The sequence below is a fragment of the Cervus canadensis genome, chromosome 6 (genome assembly GCF_019320065.1).
Source record: "Cervus canadensis isolate Bull #8, Minnesota chromosome 6, ASM1932006v1, whole genome shotgun sequence".
Classification (NCBI taxonomy): domain Eukaryota; kingdom Metazoa; phylum Chordata; class Mammalia; order Artiodactyla; family Cervidae; genus Cervus; species Cervus canadensis.
This window is the reverse complement of record NC_057391.1, coordinates 19,340,509-19,352,021: the sequence shown is the minus strand read 5'-3', so window position 1 is coordinate 19,352,021 and position 11,513 is coordinate 19,340,509. Positions and strand designations below refer to the sequence as shown.

Below are 11,513 nucleotides of genomic sequence, written 5' to 3'. Positions count from 1 at the left end.
CCAGCTCTTTTGGCAGTCAAGAGATCAAGAAGGGAGATGTTGCCTGTTACCATTTTTAAAACTCCACGTAAAGGAGAGGGTCATCTTGGATGACATTCCTTGAAATAAATTTCAGGAGAATCTAGAACAAAGAGATGAGCTGAAGCTAGTCAGTTAATTTGTCTTTATTGCCTAAACTGCAAAACATTCTCTGAATACCAAGGAGGAGAAATGGGGCAGGAACAGGACACACAAGGAGACCAAACTTGGATATTTATCTATAAGAAGTTGAAGAAGTTAAGGTCCCAACATAATGCGACTGTAACCCTGAAATAGCAGAAATCTCTCAGTTAAATAAGGTGGGGCAGTGGGACAGTGAGCAAGAAAGAGGGCTTAAGAACCAGATAGCTTTCAGTCTCGAGGAGAACCCGAGCTTATGCAGTCTCTCACCAGTAAGCCCCTGCTGAGGAACAGGCCTCAGGCCCTGCCTTGAGCCTCCCCGTTTAGGCTATGATTTCCTTCAAGGCGGCTCCCAGCTCTGGGAAAGAATACTGGTAGCCAGCAGCCAGTGTCCGCCGTGGGACCACCTTCTGGCCCTCCAGCAGCATGACGGCACGTTCTTGCCCAAAGACAGCTTGTACCACGGCACTGGGGAGAGGGATGAAAGCTGGGCGGCCCAGGGCTGCACCCAAGGCCCGGGCAAACTCAGCATTGGTAGTGGAGGAGGCGGGAGCCACTCCGTTCAGGATCCCCTGCACATGGCTTGTTTCAAGGGCATGGGCCAGGATTCCCGCCAAGTCTCTGATGTGAATCCAGGGGAAGAACTGGTGGCCTGAACCAATGGGGCCCCCCAGGCCCAGACGGAAAGGCAACAGCATATGACCAATGGCACCGCCTCCACGGCCCAGCACAACCCCTAGAGCAGGCAAGAAGGATGGTACAGGGAGACCCCTCGACCTCCAGGCACCCCCAGTGTTCCTCTCCGCTTTCCCTTCATCACCCTTCACCTATACTGACTCTGCTCTGTGGCAGGTGAGGGCTCTGGCTCTCTTTGGGATGTCCGTCCTCCCACCTGCAGGTCAGCCAGAAGTGGTGGCATCTCCTGTGAGCTCAGCTTCCCTTATCCCCAGCCCCTCCATGAAGACATTCCAACCCCGTCTGATACCCAGACCCCTTGTTCTCACCAGAGCGCACCACCACCTGGCGTGTAGAATCTCCAGGAAGCCTGGCTGCAGCTTCCCATTTGGTTACAAGGTTGGAAAAAAAGTCGAAATCCCCTCCTGGGCTGTCCTCATCGTACTCTGCAGTCAGGCTGGGCTGGTAGTAAGCTGCCGGTGGAACAGCACTGGTTTGCCCTGGGTGTCCTTTGTCCCATCTGGTCCTTTGCAGTCAAGGCTCCCCTTACCTCACCCTCCTTGGCACCTTGGGAATCTCTCCATGGGTAGTCAGAGCCATGGATATTTTCCCCTACAACTTCTTCATGAGCTGACCTGTTCCTGCCTTGGAGTCATTCTTATCTTTCATTAGAGGGCTAAGCTGAGACCGCCAGAGTGTAGAAGCTAAGAACAAAGACTTCGGTGCCAGGCTGCCTGAGTTTTAATCTCAGCTCCAAAATTATTGTTACTTTAGGCAAATTACATAACCTCTCTGTGCAGAATTTTTACATCTTTAAAATAGGAATAATACCTATCACATAGGTTTCTTGTGAGGATTATGTGGAATATGTGCAAAGCACTTAGAATAGTGACTAGCGTATATGTATATATAGTGTATATAGTATATGTGTGTGTGTAGATATATATGTCTACCCTGGTGGCTCAGTGGTAAAGAATCTGCCTGTAATGCAAGAGACGTGGGTTAAATCCCTGGATTGGGATAATGCCCTGGAGAAGGGAATGGCCACTCCAGTATTCTTGCCTGGAGAATCCCATGGACAGAGGAACCTGGCAGGCTACAGTCTGTGGGATTACAAAAAGTGGGATACAACTGAGTGACTAAACGTGTGTGTGTGTAAATTTGGTCCCGGAGGCAAAATACAAAAACTGACAATTCTGTTCCTAAAGCTCTCTGCTGTGAGAAATAAGGGACCTGGGAGTAGGTGGGGCTTTCTCAGACACTGGGAGCAGTGCCACTCCTCTCACTTTCTCTGAGGTCCCCATTTCTCAGTGAAAGTACACAAAAGTCAGGAGAAATATGTGTGGAATGAGGGCCTAGGTAGAGCTTGTGCCTGGAAAAGACCAGCACTCTGCAGCCTGAGCTGCCCCTCACTGGACTGCCTCCTTTCCTGGGCTAGTCTAAGGGCTGGTGATGGGGGGAGGGGGGGGAGCCTACCTACACCTGTGACTAAGACCCAGGCCTGGGGGGGTTCTGGGGCCTTGGCTATGGCTCCAGCCAGCGTTTGGGTGGTCTCCAGGCGGCTGCTGAGAACTTCTTTTTGAAAGGCTGCATTCCACCTGCAGGAGAAACATGCGTGCATGCATGCTCAATCATAGGAGAAACACGGGGGAATAAAATACCACTAAATACATGCACATACCCTTCCTTCCCTCTTTCCCTGGAGCCCATCTATATCCACGCCTAGTAAAGCCCTCATTGCGGCTTAGAGAAACGGTCCATCTCTCCTGTAGAGGGAAAAGGCACAGGTACTTGGGGCATCCTGAATGGGGAGTAAGGTCCACTGACGGAGTGGGAAACAGGGCAAGTGAGTGTGGAGAGAGGGTGAGGGAACGAGCAGTTCGGAATATGGGTTGAGTTCTCCATCTGCCAGCCCCAATCTCCACAGCTCACAAGTTCCCATCAGAATTGGCCCTCTGCTCTAAGAATGTCAGTTTCAGGGCCCGGCTGACCTGCGGAGAGGGTTGAGGATGTTCTCTCCTGCCAGGTTGACTGCAGCATCGCAGCGGGGCAACCCCGACGTCGTGAGCTCATCCTGTGGGAGAAAGCACACAGTGGCCTCGAGGCCTCGCTCGGCGCCACCCAACTAAGCCTTCTTCCCATGTCTCCAGAATATGGACATACCCACGTGATCCGATCTGGCCCTGGCTTTCGGGAGATCAACGTCACTTCGTGGCCCCTGGCCTTGAGCAGCTGGGTTAGGGCTGTCCCAATGAAGCCCGTCCCGCCACCTGATCAGAAAATGCGAGGTGTTTATCCTCCCGGGGGGGCCTTCCGTCCCGCATGTTGCCCCCTTCTCTGGTGCCCTCCCATCTGACTTCAGCTTTCTCTCCTCCTTGCCCCCTCCCCGCGATGCGTGCAGGGTGAAACACAGGGTCTAGGGAGATTCGGCCCCTAGGGCTTGGAGCCAAAGGCCAGGTAGCCTGTGTACGAGACGGTGCCCTCTCTCAGAAACAGTCTCCTAAGCCCTCAATTTCTGGGTGTATCTTCTTTTACAAACATGCCCCCTCCCGCCCCCACCCCCTTCCGGCCCTCCCTCACCCACAAGAACTCGCATCGCGACCACGACCTAACGCGCCTGCGCAAGGTTTAGAGTGCGCCTCCTCTAGGACGCCGCTATAGCCTTTTGCGCATGCGTTTTTCCGGGAAGCAAGCTCCGGTTGTAGGGTGGGCCTGATTGGGGCTGGGCGTGACCCTGCCTGGCGACCCGGAAGATTTCGTAGAGAAGGCGGTATTTTTCATTGCAAGGCGTGGCTGGGACCAGGCAAGGAGGCGCGGACGGGGAGTAGACTGAGGGGACGAGCCAAAGAGAAGAGGCGGAGGAGGGAAGATCTTAGCGTAGAAAAAACCTTTGACCTAAAGCCCGAAGCTACTCAAATCGCCGAATTCTGTATGTCCACTCCAGTGTTCTTGCCTGGAGAATCCCAGGGATGGCGGAGCCTGGTGGGCTGCCGTCTATGGGGTCGCACAGAGTCGGACACGACTGAAGCGACTTAGCAGCAGCAGCAGCAGCAGCAGCATTCAGTTAGATAGATCACTAGTCCAAGAGAATCTGTCCAGCGGTACAATGGATTTCTTTCTACCCAGCCTATTATTTTACCTTTTCTTCTGCCTGTTCCAGCTCCTTGCTGTCGGCATTTAAACGTCCTCAAGTGCTCTTCTACTTAAAATAATCCTTCTCCAGCACTGTTCTTCCTCTGCTAATGTCTTCATAATCAAACTTTTAAACTTTAAAGAGTGGGGTCTGTTCTCTACTTCTACTTCACATCCGCTGGCTTTGCCTTTAGCATTCTCTGCCCCGCTCATCAAAACTAATGCCTAGTTTTCGTTTTTCTTGACCTCTGTATTGCTGGACACTTGCTGACTCGTCCCTCCCTTTGGAAATGCTTGTTTCTCAGCCTCAACAAAAGTCTTACTCTCGGTTGGGTCTTTTGCTTTTCTTTTTCAGTCTCTGTTGCTTGCTGTACCTCCAGGTCTTAAAATGTTGATATTCCTCGAAGCTGGGGCCTAGGATCTTCATCTCTTCCCATTTTGCACTTTCTCCCAGGTGTGTATCTCTGGGAACTCAGTTACCAATTTTTAAACATAAGACTTCCCAAATCACCTGTGAACCATAGAGCCTGAGAGGTACTGAATTCTATAAAAACTTCCCATTAGATATCTCTTCTTGGATATCTAAAACTCTGTTGACTTTCAGTTCAGTTCAGTTCAGTCCCTCAATTCAATTCAGTCGCTCAGTCATGTCCGACTCTGTGACTCCATGAACTGCAGCACGCCAGGCCTCCCTGTCCATCACCAACTCCCAGAGTCTACCTAAACCCATGTCCATTGAATTAGTGATGCCATCCAACCATCTCATCCTCTGTCATCCCCTTCTCCTCCTGCCCTCAATCTTTCCCAGCATCAGGGTCTTTTCCAATGAGTCAGCTCTTCGCGTCAGGTGGCCAAAGTATTGGAGTTTCAGCTTCAACATTCCTTTCAATGAACACCCAGGACTGATCTCCTTTAGGATGGACTGGTTGGATCTCCTTGCAGTCCAAGGACCTTTCAAGAGTCTTCTCCAACACCATAGTGCAAAAGCATCAATTCTTTGGCGCTCAGCATTCTTTATAGTCCAACTCTCACATCCATACATGACCACTGGAAAAACCATAGCCTTGGCTAGACGGACCTTTGTTGACAAAGTAATGGCTCTGCTTTTCGTGTCCAACTCTTTGCGACCCCATGGATGGACCGCAGCACACCAGGCCTCCCTAACCATCACCAACTCCTGGAGTCTACTCAAACTCATATGTCCATTGAGTTGGTGATGCCATCCAACCATCTCATCCTCTGTCGTCCCCTTCTCCTCCTGCCCTTAATCTTTCCCAGCATCAGGGTCTTTTCCAATGAGTCAGCTCTTTGCGTCAGGTGGCCAAAGTATTGGAATTTCAGCTTCAACATCAGTCCTTCCAATGAACACCTAGGATTGATTTCCTTTAGGATGGACTGGTTGGATCTCCTTGTAGTCCAAGGGACTCTCAAGAAACTTCTCCAACACCACAGTTCAGAAGCATCAATTCTTTGGTGCTCAGCTTTTTTTATAGTCCAACTCTCACATCCATACGTGACTACTGGTAAAACCATAGCCTTGACTGACAGACCTTTGTTGACAAAGTAATGTCTCTGCTTTTTAATATGCTGTCTAAGCTGGTCATAACTTTTCTTCCAAGGAGCAAGCACCTTTTAATTTCATGGCTGCAGTCACCATATGCAGTGATTTTGGAGCCCAAAAAATAAAGTCTGTCACTGTTTCCATTGTTTCCCCATCTATTTGCCATGAAGTGATGGGACTGGATGCCATGATCTTAGTTTTCTGAATGTTGAGCTTTAAGCCAACTTTTTCACTCTCCTCTTTCACTTTCATCAAGAGGCTCTTTAGTTCTTCTTTGCTTTCTGCCATAAGGGTGGTGTCATCTGCATAACTGGTTATTGATATTTCTCCCAGCAATCTTGATTCCAGCTTGTGCTTCATCCAGCCCAGCATTTCGCATGATGTACTCTGCATATAAGTTAAATAATCAGGGTGACAATATACAGCCTTGATGTACTCCTTTTCCTATTTGGAACCAATCTGTTATTCCATGTCCAGTTCTAACTGTTGCTTCCTGACCTGCATATAGATTTCTCAAGAGGCAGGTCAGGTGGTCTGGTAGTCCCATTTCTTGAAGAATTTTCCACAGTTTGTTGTGATCCACACAGTCAAAGGCTTTGGCATAGTCAATAAAGCAGAAATGGATGTTTTTCTGGAATTCTCTTGCTTTTTTAATGATCCACTGGATGTTGGCAATTTGATCTCTGGTTCCTCTGCCTTTTCTAAAACCAGCTTGAACATCTGGAAGTTCATGGTTCATATATTGCTAAAGCCTGACTTGGAGAATTTTGAGCATTACTAGCATGTGAGATGAATGCAATTGTGTGGTAGCTTGAGCATTCTTTGGCATTGCCTTTCTTTGGGATTGTAATGAAAACTGACTTTTTCCAGTCTTGTGGCCACTGCTGAGTTTTCCAAATTTGCTGGCATGTTGAGTGCAGCACCTTCACAGCATCATCTTTTAGGATTTGAAATAGCTCAACTGGAATTCCATCACCTCCACTAGCTTTGTTCGTAGTGATGCTTCCTGAGGCCCACTTGACTTCACATTCCAGGATGTCTGGCTCTAGGTGAGTGATCACACCATTGTGATTATCTAGGTCGTGAAGATTTTTTTTGTACAGTTCTTCTGTGTACTCTTGCCACCTCTTCTTAATATCTTCTGCTTCTGTTAAGTCCATACCATTTCTGTCCTTTATTGAGCTCATCTTTGCATGAAATGTTCCCTTGGTATCTCTAATTTTCTTGAAGAGATCTGTTGACTTTGCTTACTAAATATCTTCTAGATCCATCTATTTCTATCTGTGCCACCATTACTCACCTTCAAGTTATTAATATTATCCTCTTTGATCTATTTTCTGCAATAGTTTCTTTAACAGGTCTCTGTTTTTGCATGTTTTTTTCTCTCCAAACTGTTCCACACACTGAAAAGCTGAATGAGTTTTTAAAAATATGTGGGAGGAACACTGTGTGGCATAAATTCCTGTTACAAAGTTCCTGAATGTGCTGGATAGACTTGAACTCATCTTCACTTTAATGCGTTGTTGAGTTAACTAAAAAATAAATCTCCAGAGACCAAAAACAAAGTGTTCTTTGCGACTGAGGCTACCTTATGGGTTGCCAGACTATCTTTGTAACCCAAAGGCTTGGTTGCCAGACAGTGCTGGGGAAGGGGCAAGGGTGAGGAGCTGTGGGGAGAAGCGGAGGAGTGTTTGCTGAATCAGGTACCTTTAGATCACAGATTCAGGAGGGTGGAGGCCCATCAATAGCCTCATGGAGGTGAGGTGGGAATCTCCTAGAGCTTTGTGCTTCTTGTAAGAGGGGATATACATACAGAGTGGGACAGCACTCTGATCCCAGCCACCATTCCTCCCTTGGGAGGCTGATGGAGAGCAGGCGCTTAATGCCTTAAAGATGTTTTTGTTTGGGGTTCTGGGGATTGGTGGGTCAGCTTCTCCTTCAGCCTCTGCTTTTTCAACTGACGTAGTTAGATTAAACGGTTCGCAGATCTCACAGTCTGTCTGACACATTGGCAGTTAAAACGTTCAAATCTGAGCCAGATAACAAGACATGAGAAATTTCCATCTGCACATCTGGGTGGAAGGGGAAGTGCAGCTGGTGCCCTTCAGGAAGACAAGGGTCCCTCCTGAGTCTGTTGTAATCATAAGGACTTCATTCATTGAAATGGAACTGTTTCCCCCACAGTTGCTTCCTGAAACAGCAAAAGGAGCTGACCACAGTCCCTCTGGGTAGTCAGGCCATCACTGTGGGGCAGGACAGGAAGCCAGGACGCAGGGAGGTATCCTTCCTTTAGCAGGGGCTGGGGCAGGACAGGATGGGGTGTTTGCTGGTGACTCTGCATCTTCCCCCATGCCAGCTCTAACTGTGTGAATGCCCTCTTCATTTTGTTTGGGCAACTTCTCTCAGGCTCTGGGATATGACTTGTTAAATTCTATTCACATCATCACTTTTTTTTTTTAATCTGCACTTTCTCTCAGGCTCTTGGATATGACTTGCTAAATGCTATTCACACTATCATTTCACGTACTTTCTGATTAAAATATGATAGAGCCAATCAACCAAAATCCTTACATGGAGACCCAACAGATAAAGGGCCCTGGAACCCCTCTGGCCTCCCTTTTTAACACAGTCTCAGACCCTAGAGTTTGTGGTGATAGAAACAATGTCGCCTGAGCCTTACCTTCTGTGGAGATGCCAACTCTTCTCCTCTTCTCTTCCCTCCATGAAGATTTCTAGATGTTACTCTCTCCAGCCAGACCACTATCCAGGCATCTATTCCCAGTGGGGCCTTACTCTGGAGTTGATACTTTCTCACCTCTGGCATCAGCCCTGTGTCTTTCTGCTGTTGCTCTGGCTCTACCATGAAGACGAAGTGCCCTTGAGATCTGTCTTTTTCTTTCCAGATGCTCCTGTGTGTTTGAGTACTGGAGTGTGTGTGTGTGTGTGTGTGTGTGTGTGTGTGTGTGTGTGTGTGTGTGTGTGTGAGGGATTGACCTTTGGTCAGTCTGAAGGGAAATGTTTAGCATGAGTCGCTCTTGTTGCACCACCAGAGGTCTCAGTAGCCCAGAAATTCCATTTCCTAGCCATTCAAAGGAAGGACTATGTTATGATCTGAGCCCAGGTTGGAAAAGAATTTCCAGACATGAGGAAGAATGAGAAATGAATAGAGTTTATTAGAATGGGAGAAGACATTTGAAGAGCGGGCCACGTCAAGGGAGAACTGAGCCTTTTAAGGGTTAAAGCAAATTTTTATAGCCTCAAAACAGAAAATTCCTGCTGCATTGGTGGCATTAGGTCATTGGTTAGGGTGCTATAGGGTGGATATTTTTATATACTATGGAGTCAGGGAGCTGGCCAGTTAAGATTAGGGGCACTCATGGCAACAGTTGCTAAGGGGCTTGGTCAGTTCTGGAAATAACCTTGGTCTAGAGCTCCACATCTGTGACCTTGGTACAGGGCTCCACAGGCTACAGGCTGCAGATTGTTTCCAGGGTTCTGGCTCTGGGCTGTAAAACAGCCATCGGGAGACTTTTCCTGGTTTTGTTTCTCCCTGACTGATAGTACAGCAAATAGACAAAGGCAGGAAAAGCCAAGCCAGGTGAGAGATATGGTCCTGCTAGTTCATTGCTGAATTGTGAATCTTTTTATTTCTTTGGTAATTTACTAAATTTTGCTAGATGAAGCACAAGCTGAAATTACGACTGCCGGGAGAAATATCAATAACCTCAGCTATGCAGATGACACCACCCTTATGGCAGAAAGCAAAGAAGAACTAAAGAGCCTCTTGATGAAAGTGAAAGAGGAGAGTGAAAAAGTTGGCTTAAAGCTCAACATTCAGAAAACTAAGATCATGGCATCTGGTCCCATCACTTCATGGCAAATAGATGGGGAAACAATGGAAACAGTGACAGACTTTATTTTTTGGGCTCCAAAATCACTGCATATGGTGACTGCAGCCATGAAATTAAAAGGTGCTTGCTCCTTGGAAGGAAAATTATGACCAGCCTAGACAGCATATTAAAAAGCAGAGACATTACTTTGCTAACAAAGGGCCGTCTAGTCAAAGCTATGGTTTTTCAAGGATATGAGAGTTGGACTATAAGGAAAGCTGAGCACCAAAGAACTGATGCTTTTGAACTGTGGTGTTGGAGAAGTTTCTTGAGAGTCCCTTGGACTACAAGGAGATCCAACCAGTCCATCCTAAAGGAAATCAGTCCTGAATATTCATTGGAAGGACTGATGCTGAAGCTGAAACTCTGATACTTCGGCCACCTGATGCGAAGAGCTGACTCATTTGAAAAGACCCTGATGCTGGGAAAGATTGAAGGAGGGAGGAAAAGGGGATGACAGAGGATGAGATGGTTGGATGGCATCACCAACTTGATGGACATGAGTTTGAGTAAGCTCCGGGAGTTGGTGATGGACACGGAGGCCTGGCGTGCTGCAGTCCATGGGGTTGCAGAGTTGGACACTACTGAGCGACTGAACTGAACTGAACTGTTAAATCATAATGCCTAGCATGTCATTAACCCATAAACATTATGTTTATAATAAGAATAGTACTTTCAACATTATTCAGTCTCTAAGTGCTTGGCACCACATAAGCAAAAGAAAGTGGAAATCCATTCTATTTAATTATTATTATTGAGTAAAGCACTTAAAACAAAGCTTGACCCCCATTGTTGTTGTTCAGTCACCCAATCGTGTCTGACTCTTTGCGACCCCCACGGATTGCAGCACACCAGGCCTCTCTGTCCCTCACCATCTCTCAGAGTTTGCCCAAGTGTATGCCCGTTGCATTGGTGATGCCATCCAGCCATCTCATCCTCTGATGCCCCCTTCTCCTTCTGCCCTCAATCTTTCGCAGCATCACGGACTTTTCCAGTGAGTCAGCCGTTCGCATCAGCTGACCAAAATACTTAAGTTTCAGCTTCAGCATCAGTCCTTCCAAGGGGAGTATTCAGGGTTGATTTCCCTTAAGATTGACTGGTTTGATCTCCTTGCTGCCCAATGGACTCTGAGGCGTCTTCTCTAGCACCACAGCTCCCTCATGGGTCCTACTGCCTCCCATGGTCCTAAATAAATAATATTCGGGGCGATGGACCTTAATTCTGGGAATCCCAAACCGGAGCAACAACCCACCCCCTGCGGCCTGGCAGCCCCGCCCCTGCGCCAGAGCCGCGCCTGCGCACTGCCCGGCAGGTGTTCCGCGAGCTCAGCTACCGGCTGGCCGCCGAGCGCGCCCTGAGCACAGCCGGCAGGCTCGCTGTGTGCTTGCTCGCGTGCCACGCTCTCGCTGGGCACCACGGCCTCGTCTTCTGCCTCCGCCACCCTAGTCTGCACACCCCGGCAGGCAGCCCACTTGCTGTATTTCAAGGGGATACAGCATTCACGCCTCCCTCCGCAGGCGGCCTTTCATTGCTGTCCAGGCCAGAGGTGCCCGGCCGCCCAGAACATGGCGAAGTGGGAGCAAGTCCTGATCCTCGAGCCGCTGCGAGAGCTCAAATCCTGAGGAAACGGCCCGCCTCCCCGCCCGGGCTGCGGGTTGGGTCACGAGTTTAAAACGGAGGTTTGAAGCCCTCGGTGGCAAATGAGCGGCATAAGAGGGCTTATCTGATTTACCGGGACAAAATTCCAGAGGAAAGGACATGGATAGGCATATAAGAGTGTAGTGGCCCTGTATGTGAGGAAGGCGTAGATCTTGAAGTGAAAACTTACCAAATGTCTATGGGAGGAAATAACATTCTTATGTGATTCTCAAAATCACACTTGCTTGTAATGTCTGCTGATTGTGTGACACAATATAGTCTTAGAAGTTACTTTAGAAGACAAATCATTGCCAGATGAATAAAACTTGATGTATTCATTGGCCTTCTAGAACTATTTGGCATCCTTTTTAGGAACTCTGGAATGAGTGGGTGAGAGTGAGAGGCAAAGTATACTTTTATGATTCAGGGTGGATGGAAGAGGGGAATGGGGATGTGGA

General features: G+C 48.2%; 1 protein-coding gene across 2 annotated transcripts; it reads right to left on the bottom strand.

The window, feature by feature from the left end:
• Nucleotides 1–144: 144 nt before the first annotated feature.
• Nucleotides 145–3,510, bottom strand: SDR39U1 (short chain dehydrogenase/reductase family 39U member 1). Of its 2 annotated transcripts, none has more exons than XM_043471037.1 (6): nucleotides 3,415–3,510; nucleotides 2,998–3,104; nucleotides 2,826–2,908; nucleotides 2,311–2,432; nucleotides 1,164–1,307; nucleotides 145–895 (listed from the first exon to the last, which is right to left on the bottom strand). In XM_043471037.1, exons 1-6 carry the CDS (start codon nucleotides 3,428–3,430, stop codon nucleotides 483–485), a joined length of 885 nt encoding a protein of 294 aa, XP_043326972.1. In that variant the 5' UTR covers nucleotides 3,431–3,510; the 3' UTR covers nucleotides 145–482. The 2 variants fall into 2 exon arrangements, with proteins under 2 accessions (XP_043326972.1, XP_043326973.1); XM_043471038.1 differs by lacking the exon at nucleotides 3,415–3,510 and adding an exon at nucleotides 2,516–2,600 and having other exon boundaries at nucleotides 2,998–3,387.
• Between the last annotated feature and the right edge of the window lie 8,003 nt (nucleotides 3,511–11,513).

Coding starts and splice junctions, on each gene's coding strand:
- SDR39U1 (XM_043471037.1), bottom strand. Junction 2,909..2,997: donor GGCCAGATCGGATCACGTGG/GTATGTCCATAT, acceptor TTTCTCCCACAG/GATGAGCTCACGACGTCGGG. Junction 1,308..2,310: donor GGTCTTAGTCACAGGTGTAG/GTAGGCTCCCCC, acceptor TTCCACCGGCAG/CTTACTACCAGCCCAGCCTG.